Raw genomic sequence first — 12,986 nt, 5'->3', positions numbered from 1 at the left:
ACATGACTAAGTGACTAACACTTTCACTTTCTTTCAAGGAGAGTATACTGAACAGCTTATGAAATACTTATGCATTTACTGATGGCTTGCCATGAGTCAAGTACCAGGCTAGATGGGTTCTAAGGATATGACGGCAACAGGATGTGGTCCTGAGCTTACTGGAACTCACTGGGGAGCAGCAGGGTAATACTGAGAATCTCAGCACCATGAAGCCCAGAAACTGTAGGTGCAGATCACTGGGCTGAGTGATGCTCATTGATGGTGTCCACTGTACACAGATACACGAAATCCTACCAGAAACAGAGCCCTTCCCTGTCCTGACTCTCAACCAGGATGGCAAGGCAGATAGTGTCCATCTCCAGGAAAGTGGATAGTTGGTTTGAAAAATGATGCATTTATTGACCAAATATCCATGTTTCATTGCCCTCTGTGAAATTCTTCTCTCCTTCGAGCAAAATTACTGCTGGGCTACGCTGAAGCCAAAACCTACTCTTGTGTGCTCTCTTTCATACCAGACACACACACTCTCTCACTCAAACTCCGTCCACAAAGGCATCCTTCAGTTTTCTTATGAGTCACTTGTTCTGATAAAAGCTATCACATGCTGAAAAAAATTTCAGTTGAATATTCTTATTAATGTGACCATATTTTTCACTTCTAATTGGAACTCTCAGCGCTTAGTTGAAATGTATTCATGTTCTGAGGAAGGCTGCAATGATTCAGAAGGTGTTTGTTCTTCCTGGGAAATGACTTCAAAGCTTTCTCTTCTCCACTCCTGCACCCCTCTCCAGTCTCTGCTCAGAGACCACTTTAAGATCGCTTTCCTTCATCCCAACAATGTTAGAGTCTGACAGGGGCCTTGGGAGCTGGTGATGAATGGTCTCTGCTGTCTCAGCCCGGGATCTGATCCGTGTGATCCTATAGTTTATTGAGGTGAAACTCTGGATCCCCTTCTCATGGGGCAAGTGGAGAAGCTGGCGTGTAGAGTCTGAGCATCCATGGTGGAATGCACCAGCACCAGAAGGAAGTGGAGGGCCACAGCTCCACGGCTTGTACGACCCCCGGCCAGTCACGCAACTGCCTGAGCAGTTTTAACCTTGCAGTTCCTGCTGCCTCATCTCCCAAATGGATGTAAGGCAGCCAGCTCTGCCTGCCTCGTGGCTTGTTGTCAATACACAGTGAGATGACGTATGTGAAACTGGTCATGTTTAAACACTGCAAAAAGTTATGCAAATGGATCGAGAAGGGGGATGGCATTTTCACAAAACTTTTAGTCCCCTGTGCTCACCACTTCCATTCCCCAGCCCTGCCAATCCCTGGATCCTTAAGACAGGAGACCTGAGAGAAGGTGGAGGTGATATTCTTTCAAGCTGTCAAGACTACAAAATCATGAGCTGCCAAGTGGAACACGCAGACTGCCATGGGCTCTGTTGAGAGAGAGCCTGGTTCTCTTAGTCCAGGGAGGGCACGTGCCTACCTTCTTGCCTTCTCCATATATAAGGGGAAACTTCAAGTCATCGTCCTCAATGGTTTTGTATGCCCTGTAGGAGGATAAACAACATTAAAAAAAACAGGTTTGCACTCAATTAGTGACCCACTGCCCTGACACAGGATGCCAGGCAGTTTATTTTCCCTGAGCCTCCATCCGCTCACCACACTGCTGATCTCTTTCTGTACAAAGAGTCAGTCTCCCTACAGAATTGCGTGTGTGTGTGTGTACGTATTTCAACGAACCAGAAAATACCAATATATGCCTGAAGAGAGAGAAAATGAGCTGGCCTACTCACAAGCAGCGAGAAGGGGAGACAGGCTTCTGTCCTCAGCACTTAGCGTCCCTGCAGTACTGAACGGCCCCAGCCGCGGTGGCGGGGTTGTCATTAATCTGAAACCACGAAAGGCAGCAGTGCTCAGAGATGGAGGTGTGGGGGACGGGTGGTGAAACTGCTCCAAGAGCCAGCTCCCACCTTCAGGGGTTGTTTACGCCCAAGCAGCCTGGTATTGGGACGGCTGGAGAAGGAATATTTAGAGCCCGCTTGACCTCAGTGTGATCCTTTGTTTCACGATGGCTATTAGATGGCCATTGGACACACAGAAAGAAAATCCTGTTCACGCTTCAGTGGTTTACGCCAGCCATGGTTGTTCAGATGCCACCACTCATGCAGCAGAGGCTGGCCAGGCCATGGCGAGGGCGTGAACAAAGGCCACGTTTTAACAGTTTGGCTCACAAGGAACTTAGGAAACAAACAAGCAAGCAGGTATCCAGTCACGAGTTGTATAACCCTGGGCAAGTAGCTCCATCGTTTTGGACCTCTGGTTTCTCATCTGCAAAATGACGATAACCACATAGGACGTAAACAGCCTAGCACAGAGCCTGATACTTTATAAGTACTCAATAAGTAGTAGCTGTCACTAATATTTAGTAGGTAATTAATACTTGGCATATAGTTCCCCTTTCTGCAAAATGGGGAGAGCGTTGCCTATTCACTTCCTCAGAGAAGTATTAGGAAGACTGAGTAAAAGATGGGGTATTTTCTGCTAGGTTAGAAGCTAGAAGCAAGATGCTTTTCTAAACTATTGTCTCCTGAGTGCATGAAAAAAATTAATTTGTGACATGCGTGCATGTGCTAAGTCGCCTCAGTCATGTCCGACTCTTTGCGACCCTATAGATTGTAGCCCGCCAGGCCCCTCTGTCTATGGGATTCTCCAGGCAAGAATACTGGAGTGGGGTGCCATGCCCTGCTTCAGGGGATCTTCCTGACCTAGGAATTGAATCTATATCTCCTGTGGCTCCTGCATTGCAGGCAGATTCTTTACTGCTGAGTCACCTGGGAAGCTGAGTAATTTGTGACATACCTCTTGATATATCTAGGCGGCTTGAGAGTGAATCTGACATCAAATTTATGGAGGTGCTTGATGTACAAAAGAATGCAACTCAACTGAAAAAAGGCTCAACCCCAAAGCTAAAGCCAGCACATCTTGCTTATCTGCAAGTTATTTGGTTAAGTTCTTTCCCGTGGGGGTAGAGAAACAGCGAAGTTCTGGCACTGGATGTGCCTGGGCTTGAGTTTAGCACTGCTTTCTGTCCAGCCCTGGGCAAGTGGATAAGTCTCTCTCTGAACCTTAGTTTCTTCATTAATCAGGGAAGCCAAAAAGTGGGGCTTACTTGTGAACTTGTGGTAAGGATTAAAATGGGCTGATGAATGTGATGAGCTTAGGAAGTATTTGGCACAGTGCCTGGCACATACTGAGAGCTTGATAGAAGCTGGTTGCTGCTTCTGCAGTCAAGTGAGCCCAGAGGTATGCCATGAATTGAGTTTTCAAAAAAGGAACCATACTATTTCCTTCCCACAAATCTACCAAATTAACACAAAGTGGAAATAGCTACTTTGATATTTCTATACTCACACAGATGATTTAAGACACTGTGGTGTACGAGTCCCTTGAGGAACAAATACAGCTGTTATTAGACTACAGTCAGCTTGGGGATCCAATGAGTTTGTAGATCCATGGTTCTCCATCTTGGCTGCAGAAGGAATATCCTGAGAGGGCTCTGAAAAGCCTGTTGCTCAGGTCACAGCAGTGAGGTCTGAACCTCTGCGGATCAGACCTAGGCACCAGGAATTTTTAAACAAGCTTTCCAGGTGATGCCAGTGTGCAGTCATGGTGGAGAACCACTACTGGAAACCAAGGTCATTAGCTAACATTCAAAATCAGTTGAGCAAATGACTATATGGTTCAAGGGAAAGGGAGGTAATGACTTAAGCAAGGCTGTGAAGTGGGCACAAGTGGGGCTTGGGGACCACATGGAAAGTAAAAAGACACATTCAGACAGAGACGATGCAGTGGGGGCAGTCTCAGGGAGGGGCTAGGGCTTGGCGGTCCAAGCACAGGAGTCTGGAACTACAGAACAGGCAGAGGGCGGCAGCTCTAGAATCAATGACTGGAGGTTATTTAGAGCTCAGTGGAGACAGGCTGAGAATGCTCTTAACAAGCTTGAAAAGGCAGCCAGAAAACTGTCCTTTGACCGCATCACAAGCCCAGGTAATGGAATTCTCCCAGGGCAGAGAATCCCAGGAGACTGAAGTCTGTTTCAGCACCGCTCTGAAAGGCAAACCCTCGTCCTGGGGTTCTTACCCACAGGAGCAAGTCCACCCAAGTTCTAATCTTATGGTTTAGCCTCTGCTTCTTTGTCTTTTTTTTCTGTTCCTTTTAATTTTTTAAAAAACAATTTTAAATTTAAAAACTGAGTAAAGTTGCTTCACAATGTTGTGTTAGTTTCTGCTGTACAGCAAAGTGAATCAGTTATACGTATACATAAATCCCCTCTTGTTTGAATTTCCACCCCATTTAGGTCATCAGCAAGCTTTGAGTAGTTTTCTGTGCTATACAGTAGGTTCTCATTAGGAATCTATTTTATGTGTGTTTGTCAGCCGTGTCTAACTGTTTGCGACCCCATGGCCTGCAGCCCTCAGGCTCCTCTGTCTGTGGAGTTCTCCAGGCAGGAATACTAGAGTGGATTGCCATTCCCTTCTCCAGGGGGTCTTCCCAATCCAGGGACTGAACCCAAGCCTCCCGCATCTCAGGCAGATTCTTTACCATCTGAGCCACCAGGGAAGCCCACGGCACAGGCTAGAAGGCCACTGGGCTGGCTGCACCCCAAACGCGGGAATCTCTCCTGCTGTGCCCCTCATGCTGGTCCTGGCCTCTGTCAGCAAGTGGGCTGCTGTGGACAGTCTCTGTCTAAGAAGCTTTACAGGACCAACTCTCTAGTGCCACTGGATAACAGCCCTGGGAAATTCCTTCCTAAACTGACCCAGTCACCCATTGGTGTGTTGGTCTGTCTTCTGGAAAAACATGAAAGGAATCTAATTTCTCTTCTACTTAAGAGGTCTGCAAATATTTGAAGAGAGCTATCTCAAAGTTTCCTTTTTCTTGGTATCATCAACTGTCCTTCCCCAGGACCTGAGACACCATCTCTGCCCACTCAAGCCACCATCCATTCAACCAACATTTATTAACTGAGCACTGAATCAAGGGCTTCCCAGGTGGTGCAGTGGTAAAGAATCCACCTACCGATGCAGGAGACGCAGGAGACATGGGTTCGATCCCTGGGTCTGGAAGATCCCTTGGAGGAGGAAATGACAACCCACTCCAGTATTCTTGCCTGAAAAAATCTGATGGACAAAGGGGCCTGGTGGGCTACAGTTCACAGGGCTGCAAAGAGTCAACAGGACTAAGCACCGAATACTGTGGGAGGGGCCCTCTGGGAGCCTTTCAGTTTGTTTCTTCCTGTCATTGTCCTAAGGAAATGGCACTCAGAACCACAAAGGAATGAAATGGTTACTTCTTTGATTTAGACCATGCTCTTGTCTTTTTTTGGCCACGTCACTCAGTGTGCAGGATCTTAGTTCCCCGACCAGGGATCGAACCTGTGCCCCGACAGTGGTCCAGTGGAAGCACTGAGTCTTACCCACTGGACCACCAGAGAAGTCCCTAGACCTTGCCCTTTTTTAAATTACTGTGGCTTTTATTGGTGTTATGCGTCTGTGTATACATGTCTGTGTGGCTTAGGGTCATGTATCGAAACTCTGAGTAAAAACGAATAAACAAAACCCAACCCCAGTCAGTCCACAAGAAAAAAGACCCAAGAAGGTTTTCTGACTCATTGTCTTCTTTAGTTTATACTTATACAATGAATATTTTATTCTGAATGGAAAACTCCATCGCCCTTATTAATTTTATCATGCTAGTTTCGGTCCACTGTTACAGCCCACTGAGAGATGTTTGGACACATATCCTTTCATCACCCCCAATCAGCTCTCTCTCTATGCTGCCATGCTGTGTGAAGTCGCTTCAGTTGTGTCCGACTCTGTGCGGATCCGATACACTGTAGCCCACCAGGCTCCTCTGTCCATGGGATTCTCCAGGCAAGAATACTGGGGTGGGTTGCCATTCCCTTCTCCAGGGGATCTTCCCAACCCAAGGATTGAACCTGCATGTCTTATGTCTAACTTATATTGGCAGGTGGGTTCTTTACCATTAGCAACACCTGGGAAGCCCCCTTCTATGCTATATCATATTAAGGCTGATAACCACTCTGTCATCTTAATCCGGGTCACTGAAAAAAAAAAAAAGCTAAGCAGTATCAAGCCATTTAGAGACCTTCCTCCAGGTCAAGCTAACCAGACAAAGGGTATCAACATTTCTTGAAGGCAAATGGATGGAAGTTAAGTACAATCTGTAAAATCACGTTCTTGTCTGGTGGAAACACGTAGCAGACAGACTCCACAGTAGAGGCCAGATGATGAGAATACTCATGTTTAAATGAGTGGGTGGTGGGACTTCCCTTGTGATCCAGTGGCTAAGACCCCATGTTCCCAGTGCAGGGGGCTGGGGTTTGATCCCTGGTCAGGAAACTAGATCTCACAACAACAACAACAACAAAAATCCCCATGCTGCAACAAAGATGGAAGATCCCATGTGCCACAACTAAGACCCAGTGCAGCCAAATAAATAAATAGTTTTAAAAAGTGGTTTTAAAAAACTAGTGGGTGGTATGGCAGGAGGAGGCGGAAACACTGATCCACTGAGACAAGTCCTCATGAACCTGGACTCTGGGTAGAGCTCTCAGGCCGTCTATGAAACAGCTGAACCACTATCCTCATAGGATTTCTCCATCTTGGTCAACGACTAAGAGAAGAAACTGTCAAATTCCTTACAAAGTCAAAATACATCCATGTACACTATTGCCATGATCAGCCATCCAGGAAATGCCATCAAACGGTTGAAAACTGCTAACTGAGTTGACTTACTAGTAAGTCCAGGTTGTTCCCCAGATCATACCACCTCCACTAGATACCAACCCTTCAACCTGGTCTTCCTGTTAAGCCAGAGAGAGGCGCTGACTGCTCTCTCTCCAACCCAACCCTTCCAGCTTCTCTCTCCACCTTTCCTCCTGCTGACATACACTTCCCGCTTTCCGCTTTCCTAAGGACTGCAGTTCAGGTTCACACAAAGCTTACTCGCCCCTTCCCCTGCTGTTCTCCTCAGCAACCGTCTCTGTTTTGTTGGTGCTTCTGGAGTCCTGACTTTACAACTTGTACCTACTTTCTGTTGACGTTCACTGCTCCTCATGAGCACCTGGACCACGTCAAGAGCATCCTCTCTCCTGATGTTTGCACCCTGAGTCACCTCTGCTGACACTCCCTTGCGGCCACTCTCAAGCCAGGTGCCCCTCAACCCCCTCGGTCCCACCCTTCTAAGAACTCCCTTCTGACTATACTTGTTTCTGAATCCAGCTTCTACTTTTGGCAAATATTTAAAATATCTTTCTTGCTAACAGTCTAGACTTCATCACCTTGATCTTCTGCAGCCTGCCAGGCTCTTTTGTCCATGGGATTCTCCAGGCAAGAATACTGGAGTGCATTGCCATGGCCTCCTCCGAGGGATCTTCCCAATCCAGGGATCCAACCCACATCTCTTACACTCCTAACACTGACAAGTGGGTTCTTTACCACTAGTGCCATCTGGGAAGCCCCTCTGATACTCTGCTGCTGCTGCTAAGTTGCTTTAGTCGTGTCCAACTCTGTGTGACCCCATAGACAGCAGCCCAGCAGGCTGCCCCGTCCCTGGGGTTCTTCGGGCAAGAACACTGGAGTGGGTTGCCATTTCCTTCTCCAATGCATGAGAGTGAAAAATCAAAGTGAAGTCGCTCAGTCATGTCCGACTCGGAGTGACCCCATGGACTGCAGCCTACCAGGCTCCTCCGTCCATGGGAGTTTCCAGGCAAGAACACTGGAGTGGGTTGCCATTTCCTTCTCCAATGCATGAGAATGAAAAATCAAAGTGAAGTCGCTCAGTCATGTCCGACTCGGAGTGACCCCATGGACTGCAGCCTACCAGGCTCCTCCGTCCATGGGAGTTTCCAGGCAAGGGTACTGGAGTGGGGTGCCATCGCCTTCTCCCCTCTGACCCTCTAGTAAGAAGGAAACACAGCAGGAGTTGAGTACTTTGTTTATTCACATCATACCGTCTTCTGCCTGCAGCGCTGCAGTTGCCTTGGAGGATCTCCCTGCAATAATCTAGGCAAGAGACGATGGTGCCATGGCTGCAGGGATGGCGGTGAAAGTGCTGAAAACTGCTCGGTTTTGTCCTTTACCTCTATCCTCAGAGCAACCAGAGTAATTATTTTGAAATGTCAGATAACGTCATTACCCTACTCAAACCCTCTGATGGCTTTCCCATCAAACTTGAAATAAAAGCCAAGTAATGAAACGACCTTCTTTAAAAATCACTCCCTACCCCCAAACTTCCCATTCCCCTTCTCTTTCGTTTTCTCCAGGGATCTCCTGCCTAACATTTTAAGTATTTTGCTTCTTTATCTTATTTTTCCTACTGCTCCCCTGTGCACTTTCCTCCCCACTTAAGTTCTATGAGGACGGAGATTTTTGTTTCTGGTACCTAAAAGACTGCTCAGTGTATAATGAGCGCCCAACAGATGTTTGATGAAGTGAGCAAACCGATGAATACTACTTATTCCTGGCAGTGGCTTTCCTCTGTCCTCATGAATGTTCTTGTTCTTTATGTATTCAAAGCAAGAGCAGCCAGTCTTGTTTTCTGTGGCTTTCTGGGGCTCGCTGTTGCCGCTCCAGCCCGTGCTCACTCACATGCACATCCTCTCCTGCTCTGGCCTTGCCTGGCTGTGTGCTGCCCCTTGGAGTCAGTATTTCAGATACATGCTCTGAACATGGGAACTCCAGAGATCACATTCTCTGAACATCTGGACTCGAGAGATTCCCCCAGGCAGCCACATTCATGCCTTTCACCCTTCTGATGAGTGGCAATTCTAGGACTCCTCCCGCATGAACATCTCATGTCTCTATATCCGTTCTGTAATTTTTAGCAGAAAAACCTTTGCTTGTATTTTCAGACTGGCTAAGAGGCCTGTAAGCCAGTCTTCCACAACCATTTCTCTTTTTATCCACAGTCATCATGCCTCAGCTTAAAATTCTCCCGCGGCTCTCTATTATTTTGAAACATAACTTAGCGATGAGGCAGGCCCTCGGTGGTCTGATCTCTGACACTGATCTGACATCTTCTGTACTCTGCCAGGAGCTCGGAACACTAGCTTACTTGCTGTTTCTTTAATAGCAAGTGGCCTCGTTCTTTCCCCCTCCTGGGCCATTCTTCCTCCAGACCCTCCAAGAGCCAGCCCCCGTGCAGCCCTCAGAGTGCCTTGTCCGGTCACTCATCTGTAAGTGTGATGTCCACAGCCCCACACCCATCCCCCACCTCAGACCCCCGCCCCCCCATCCCTGATGTACCGCTTCCTGGCGCTTACACAGCGCAATCTGACACTATCTTATTTACTAATTTGCTTGTCTATATTCTGCCTCCCCCTCGAGAACATGAGCTTCATGACACCAGGCACTTTGTTTTGTTCACTGTAATATCCTCATCTCAACAACAGTGAAGGCACAATTGTGGATGTAAAGTAGATACTAGCGACACGGGGGAATACATGAGTGAAGGCTGCCACCTCCGCCTTAGCACACGAGCTTCCCTCCAAAGATAAGCTGTAGACGTGGCTTCCCCATTTAACTTTCCTGAACAGTAAGCTCTTCTGAGGCTGAACTTCCGGGTTGAGTTCTATCAGTGATGCCTTGGATTTTTATTTGCCCCATTATATTAAAATTTTAGGTTCTCTTTAAAAAAATTTTTTTTTTTTTTTTCTGTGCTGGCTCTTTGACGCTTCTGTGCGGGCTTTCTCTAGTAGGCAGGTGGGGGCTACTCTCCAGTTGCGGTGCACGGGTTTCTCCCTGCAGTTGCTTCTCTTGTTGCAGGTCATGGGCTCTAGAGCATGTGGGCTCAGTACTTGCAGCACGTGGGCTCAGTACTTGTGCTACATGGGCTTAGTTACCCTGTGGCATGTAGGATCTTTCTGGAGGAGGGTTTGAACCCATGTCCCCTTTTATCACCAATATATATCAGTAGACAGTCAGAAAGTTTTTTAAAAAATGGCATTTATGATCCCCTTGCTTGTCACTTTCTCCTGATAATTCCTAGGCGCCACTTCCAGAGCGGTAGCGTTTGTTACAGTACTTCTCCAGGGTATACGGTGTTACCGGGACAATTTTCTTCTTCCTTATTCGCTCAGGCTAAATCTACTGGTGAAGGCAAGTCCTTCACTGGAAAGTTCTTCTTATCTTTGCTGGATTCCTCCATTCCCAGCCAGAGCCCCCCATTCTGACTTCGTAACCCACAGGCCAGGAACCTGAAGCTCATGCTTTGGCACCATCCACACACATCACTTCCCACGATCTCCCTTCTCTCCTAAGTCATGACTTTTAACTAGGAAGACGGATAGAAAAACCATGTGTTGCCCCAAGTCTTCATTTCCTTCATGGGACTTCAAAGTCATTGAAGAAGAATGTGACCCTTTCTGAGGGTGGTGACGGATCCTCTTCCTTTGGGGATGGCCTCATCTCCACCATGCACTCTGTGGCTCCACTGACACACATCAGTGAGTCACATTCTTCCACTCCCTAACCTCTGGACATGGCCTTGGACGCCTCTCCTCCCCCGGGACTCTCTCTTCCTGGATTCTCCTCGCTTGGCAGAGCCCGCTGTAGGCGTAGAGTCAGAGGTTCTGAAGTCACCGCTGAGTCCTCACGTGGACTTGCAGTGTGAACGAGGGAAAGTCCCGCAATCTCACTGCATGTGCTTCCTCAGCTGCCTTTCTTCACGCAAGTTTGCAAGGATTAAATGCAAATATGCCTGAAGGGGAGGGCAGGACGCATTGAAAGAATAGCATTGACATATATGGGCTTCCCCTTCCCCGGTGGCTCGGTGGTAAGGAATCCAGCTGCCAACGCAGGAGACTTGGGTTCAATCCCTGTGTCAGGAAGATCCGTTGGAGGAAGAAATGGCAGCCCACTTCCGTAGTCTTGCTGGGAAAATTCCATGGGATGGCAAAGAGCTGGACACGACTGAGCGACTGAACATGAGCAGGAGCGCTGACATATATACACTAAAATAGACAGCTAGGGGAAAGCTGCTGGACTGCACAGGGAGCTCGGCTCGCTGCGCTGCAACGCTATAGGTGGATGGGATGGGGGTGGCGGAGGAGGGAGGCCCACGAGGGAGGGGTTATATGCATACATATACCCGATTCACGATGTTGTATAGCAGAAACCAATACAACATTGCAAAGCAATTATATTCCAATAAAAAACAAATAAATAATGCAAATATGTCTGGGAAAGTCCTTTGTGAAGAAGGATAAGGTGCTATTTAACTCTAAGTTGTAGCTATTATGGTTGTCGGAGCCTCTGCCATCACCATGGATGGAGAGCACAGAGGCCTGGTTCCCACAGGCAGGAATGGAGCACATCCCCAAAGGATACTGCTTCCAGCTGAGCCCCCAACACACCCCAATTCATACTTTTTATACTGCTGCTAATGATACCAAGGGGGCCAGGTGGCGCTAGTGCTGAAGAACCCGCCAGCCAACGCATCAGACAGGAGACACAGGTTTGATCCCTGGGTCAGGAAGATTCTCTGGAGAAGGGCATGGCAACCCACTCCAGTAATCTTGCCTGGAGAACCCCATGGACAGAGGGGCCTGGTGGGCTACAGTCCATGGGGTCACAAGGAGTCAGACATGACTAAAGCGACTTACCATGCACAAAGATACCAAAGCAGGAAGGACAGCACCTGTGCGACTTTATCCAGAAAGGTCTATGGTTTCACCATACAGTGAAAACGCACAGACTCAGAAGCATATCTCAGAGCTAATCTAAAGAGAGTCCTTCAGGTTGGTGTGAAATAATCATAAATGGAGGACATCCCCTCCTCACCTAGAAGCTTAGCACTCTTCAAGGAAAGAGTTAAAAGCCCCAGGAACTCTCATTTTGCTCAGAGCAGAAACTAAGTCCTAGGCAGGCAGACCCACATCTCAGAGGGGCTGAGCAGGTCTGGGCGGAGGACGGTAGCAGACAAAGTGTCTCAGGCTCTGGTCTCCATTTTTGTCTTCCCACACCCAAATCTCCATAGAAGCTTGAATCCCAGGAGGCCCAGGATGAAGCATCACCCAGGCCTGGCTGGTCAGAACAGATACATGCCTGGAGCCCAACTGCTCCTCGTGGCTTTTAAGAGCTTGGCAGAACCCCAATGAAGCAATTCACAGAATCTGCAGAGGCTCTCCCCCGACTCGCCCCTCTCCCCACCCATCCTCCCCAGATCTTCCTGGAAAAAGCACAGTGGGATTGGCAATCACGTCATGTTTCATTTTTCCTACCAGCCGTCTGTATTTCCAAAGGAGTCGCGCCCCAGGCCGAACCACAGGGCTCAGTGAGCCACATCTTGCTCCTGGAGGTGGCCCTGCGGCAGGGGACCCACTCTCCCTCCTCGCTCCACGAATTTCCTTTAAGGCAATACAAGATGTTGCCACTTTGTCATGTCCAACTCTTTCATCTTTTTTTTTTTTTTTTAATGTCTACTTTTAAGAGGGCCCTTTCCCTGGTTTCAAAGATTCATAGTAAAGAAATTTCCCATGGCCACAAAGAGAGAAAGAAATCTTGTATACTGACAGATATATATGGAATCCAGAAAAACGGTACAGGGCAGGAACAGAGGCACAGGTGTAGACGACAGACTTGCAGCCACAGGGTGAGAAGGAGAGGGTGGATGAACTGAGAGAGCAGTGCTGACGTATATGCACTACCATGTGTAAACAGATGGCTAGCGGGCAGCTGCTGTGCAGCACAGGAGCTCAGCTCTGTGCTCTGTGATGACCAGCAGGCGCAGGACGGGGGGGAGGGTGGGAGGCTCGAGAGGGAGGGGATGTAGGTATACTTTTAGCTGATTAACGTCGTTGCACAGCAGAAACTAACACAACATTGTAAAGCAATTATCCTCCAGTTAAAAATAAAAAAAGAAACTCCCCCTCAATTTCTTACATGTGTCTTTGGATGACATCTTAATAT

At 47.9% G+C, this 12,986-nt stretch overlaps 1 protein-coding gene across 1 annotated transcript in view; it reads right to left on the bottom strand.

Moving 5' to 3' along the window:
* The window catches only part of PPM1H (protein phosphatase, Mg2+/Mn2+ dependent 1H), a 291,919-nt gene that overhangs the window by 43,903 nt on the left and 235,030 nt on the right, over nucleotides 1–12,986 (bottom strand). The window contains exon 7 of the mRNA XM_052640809.1: nucleotides 1,478–1,541. Within this exon, the coding sequence (XP_052496769.1) occupies nucleotides 1,478–1,541 (64 nt within the window). The remainder of the gene's footprint in view (nucleotides 1–1,477; nucleotides 1,542–12,986) is intronic.

This window comes from Budorcas taxicolor, chromosome 5, assembly GCF_023091745.1.
Source record: "Budorcas taxicolor isolate Tak-1 chromosome 5, Takin1.1, whole genome shotgun sequence".
NCBI lineage: Eukaryota > Metazoa > Chordata > Mammalia > Artiodactyla > Bovidae > Budorcas > Budorcas taxicolor.
Note: the sequence above shows the minus strand (reverse complement) of the source record. Positions and strands in the feature narration are given on the sequence as shown.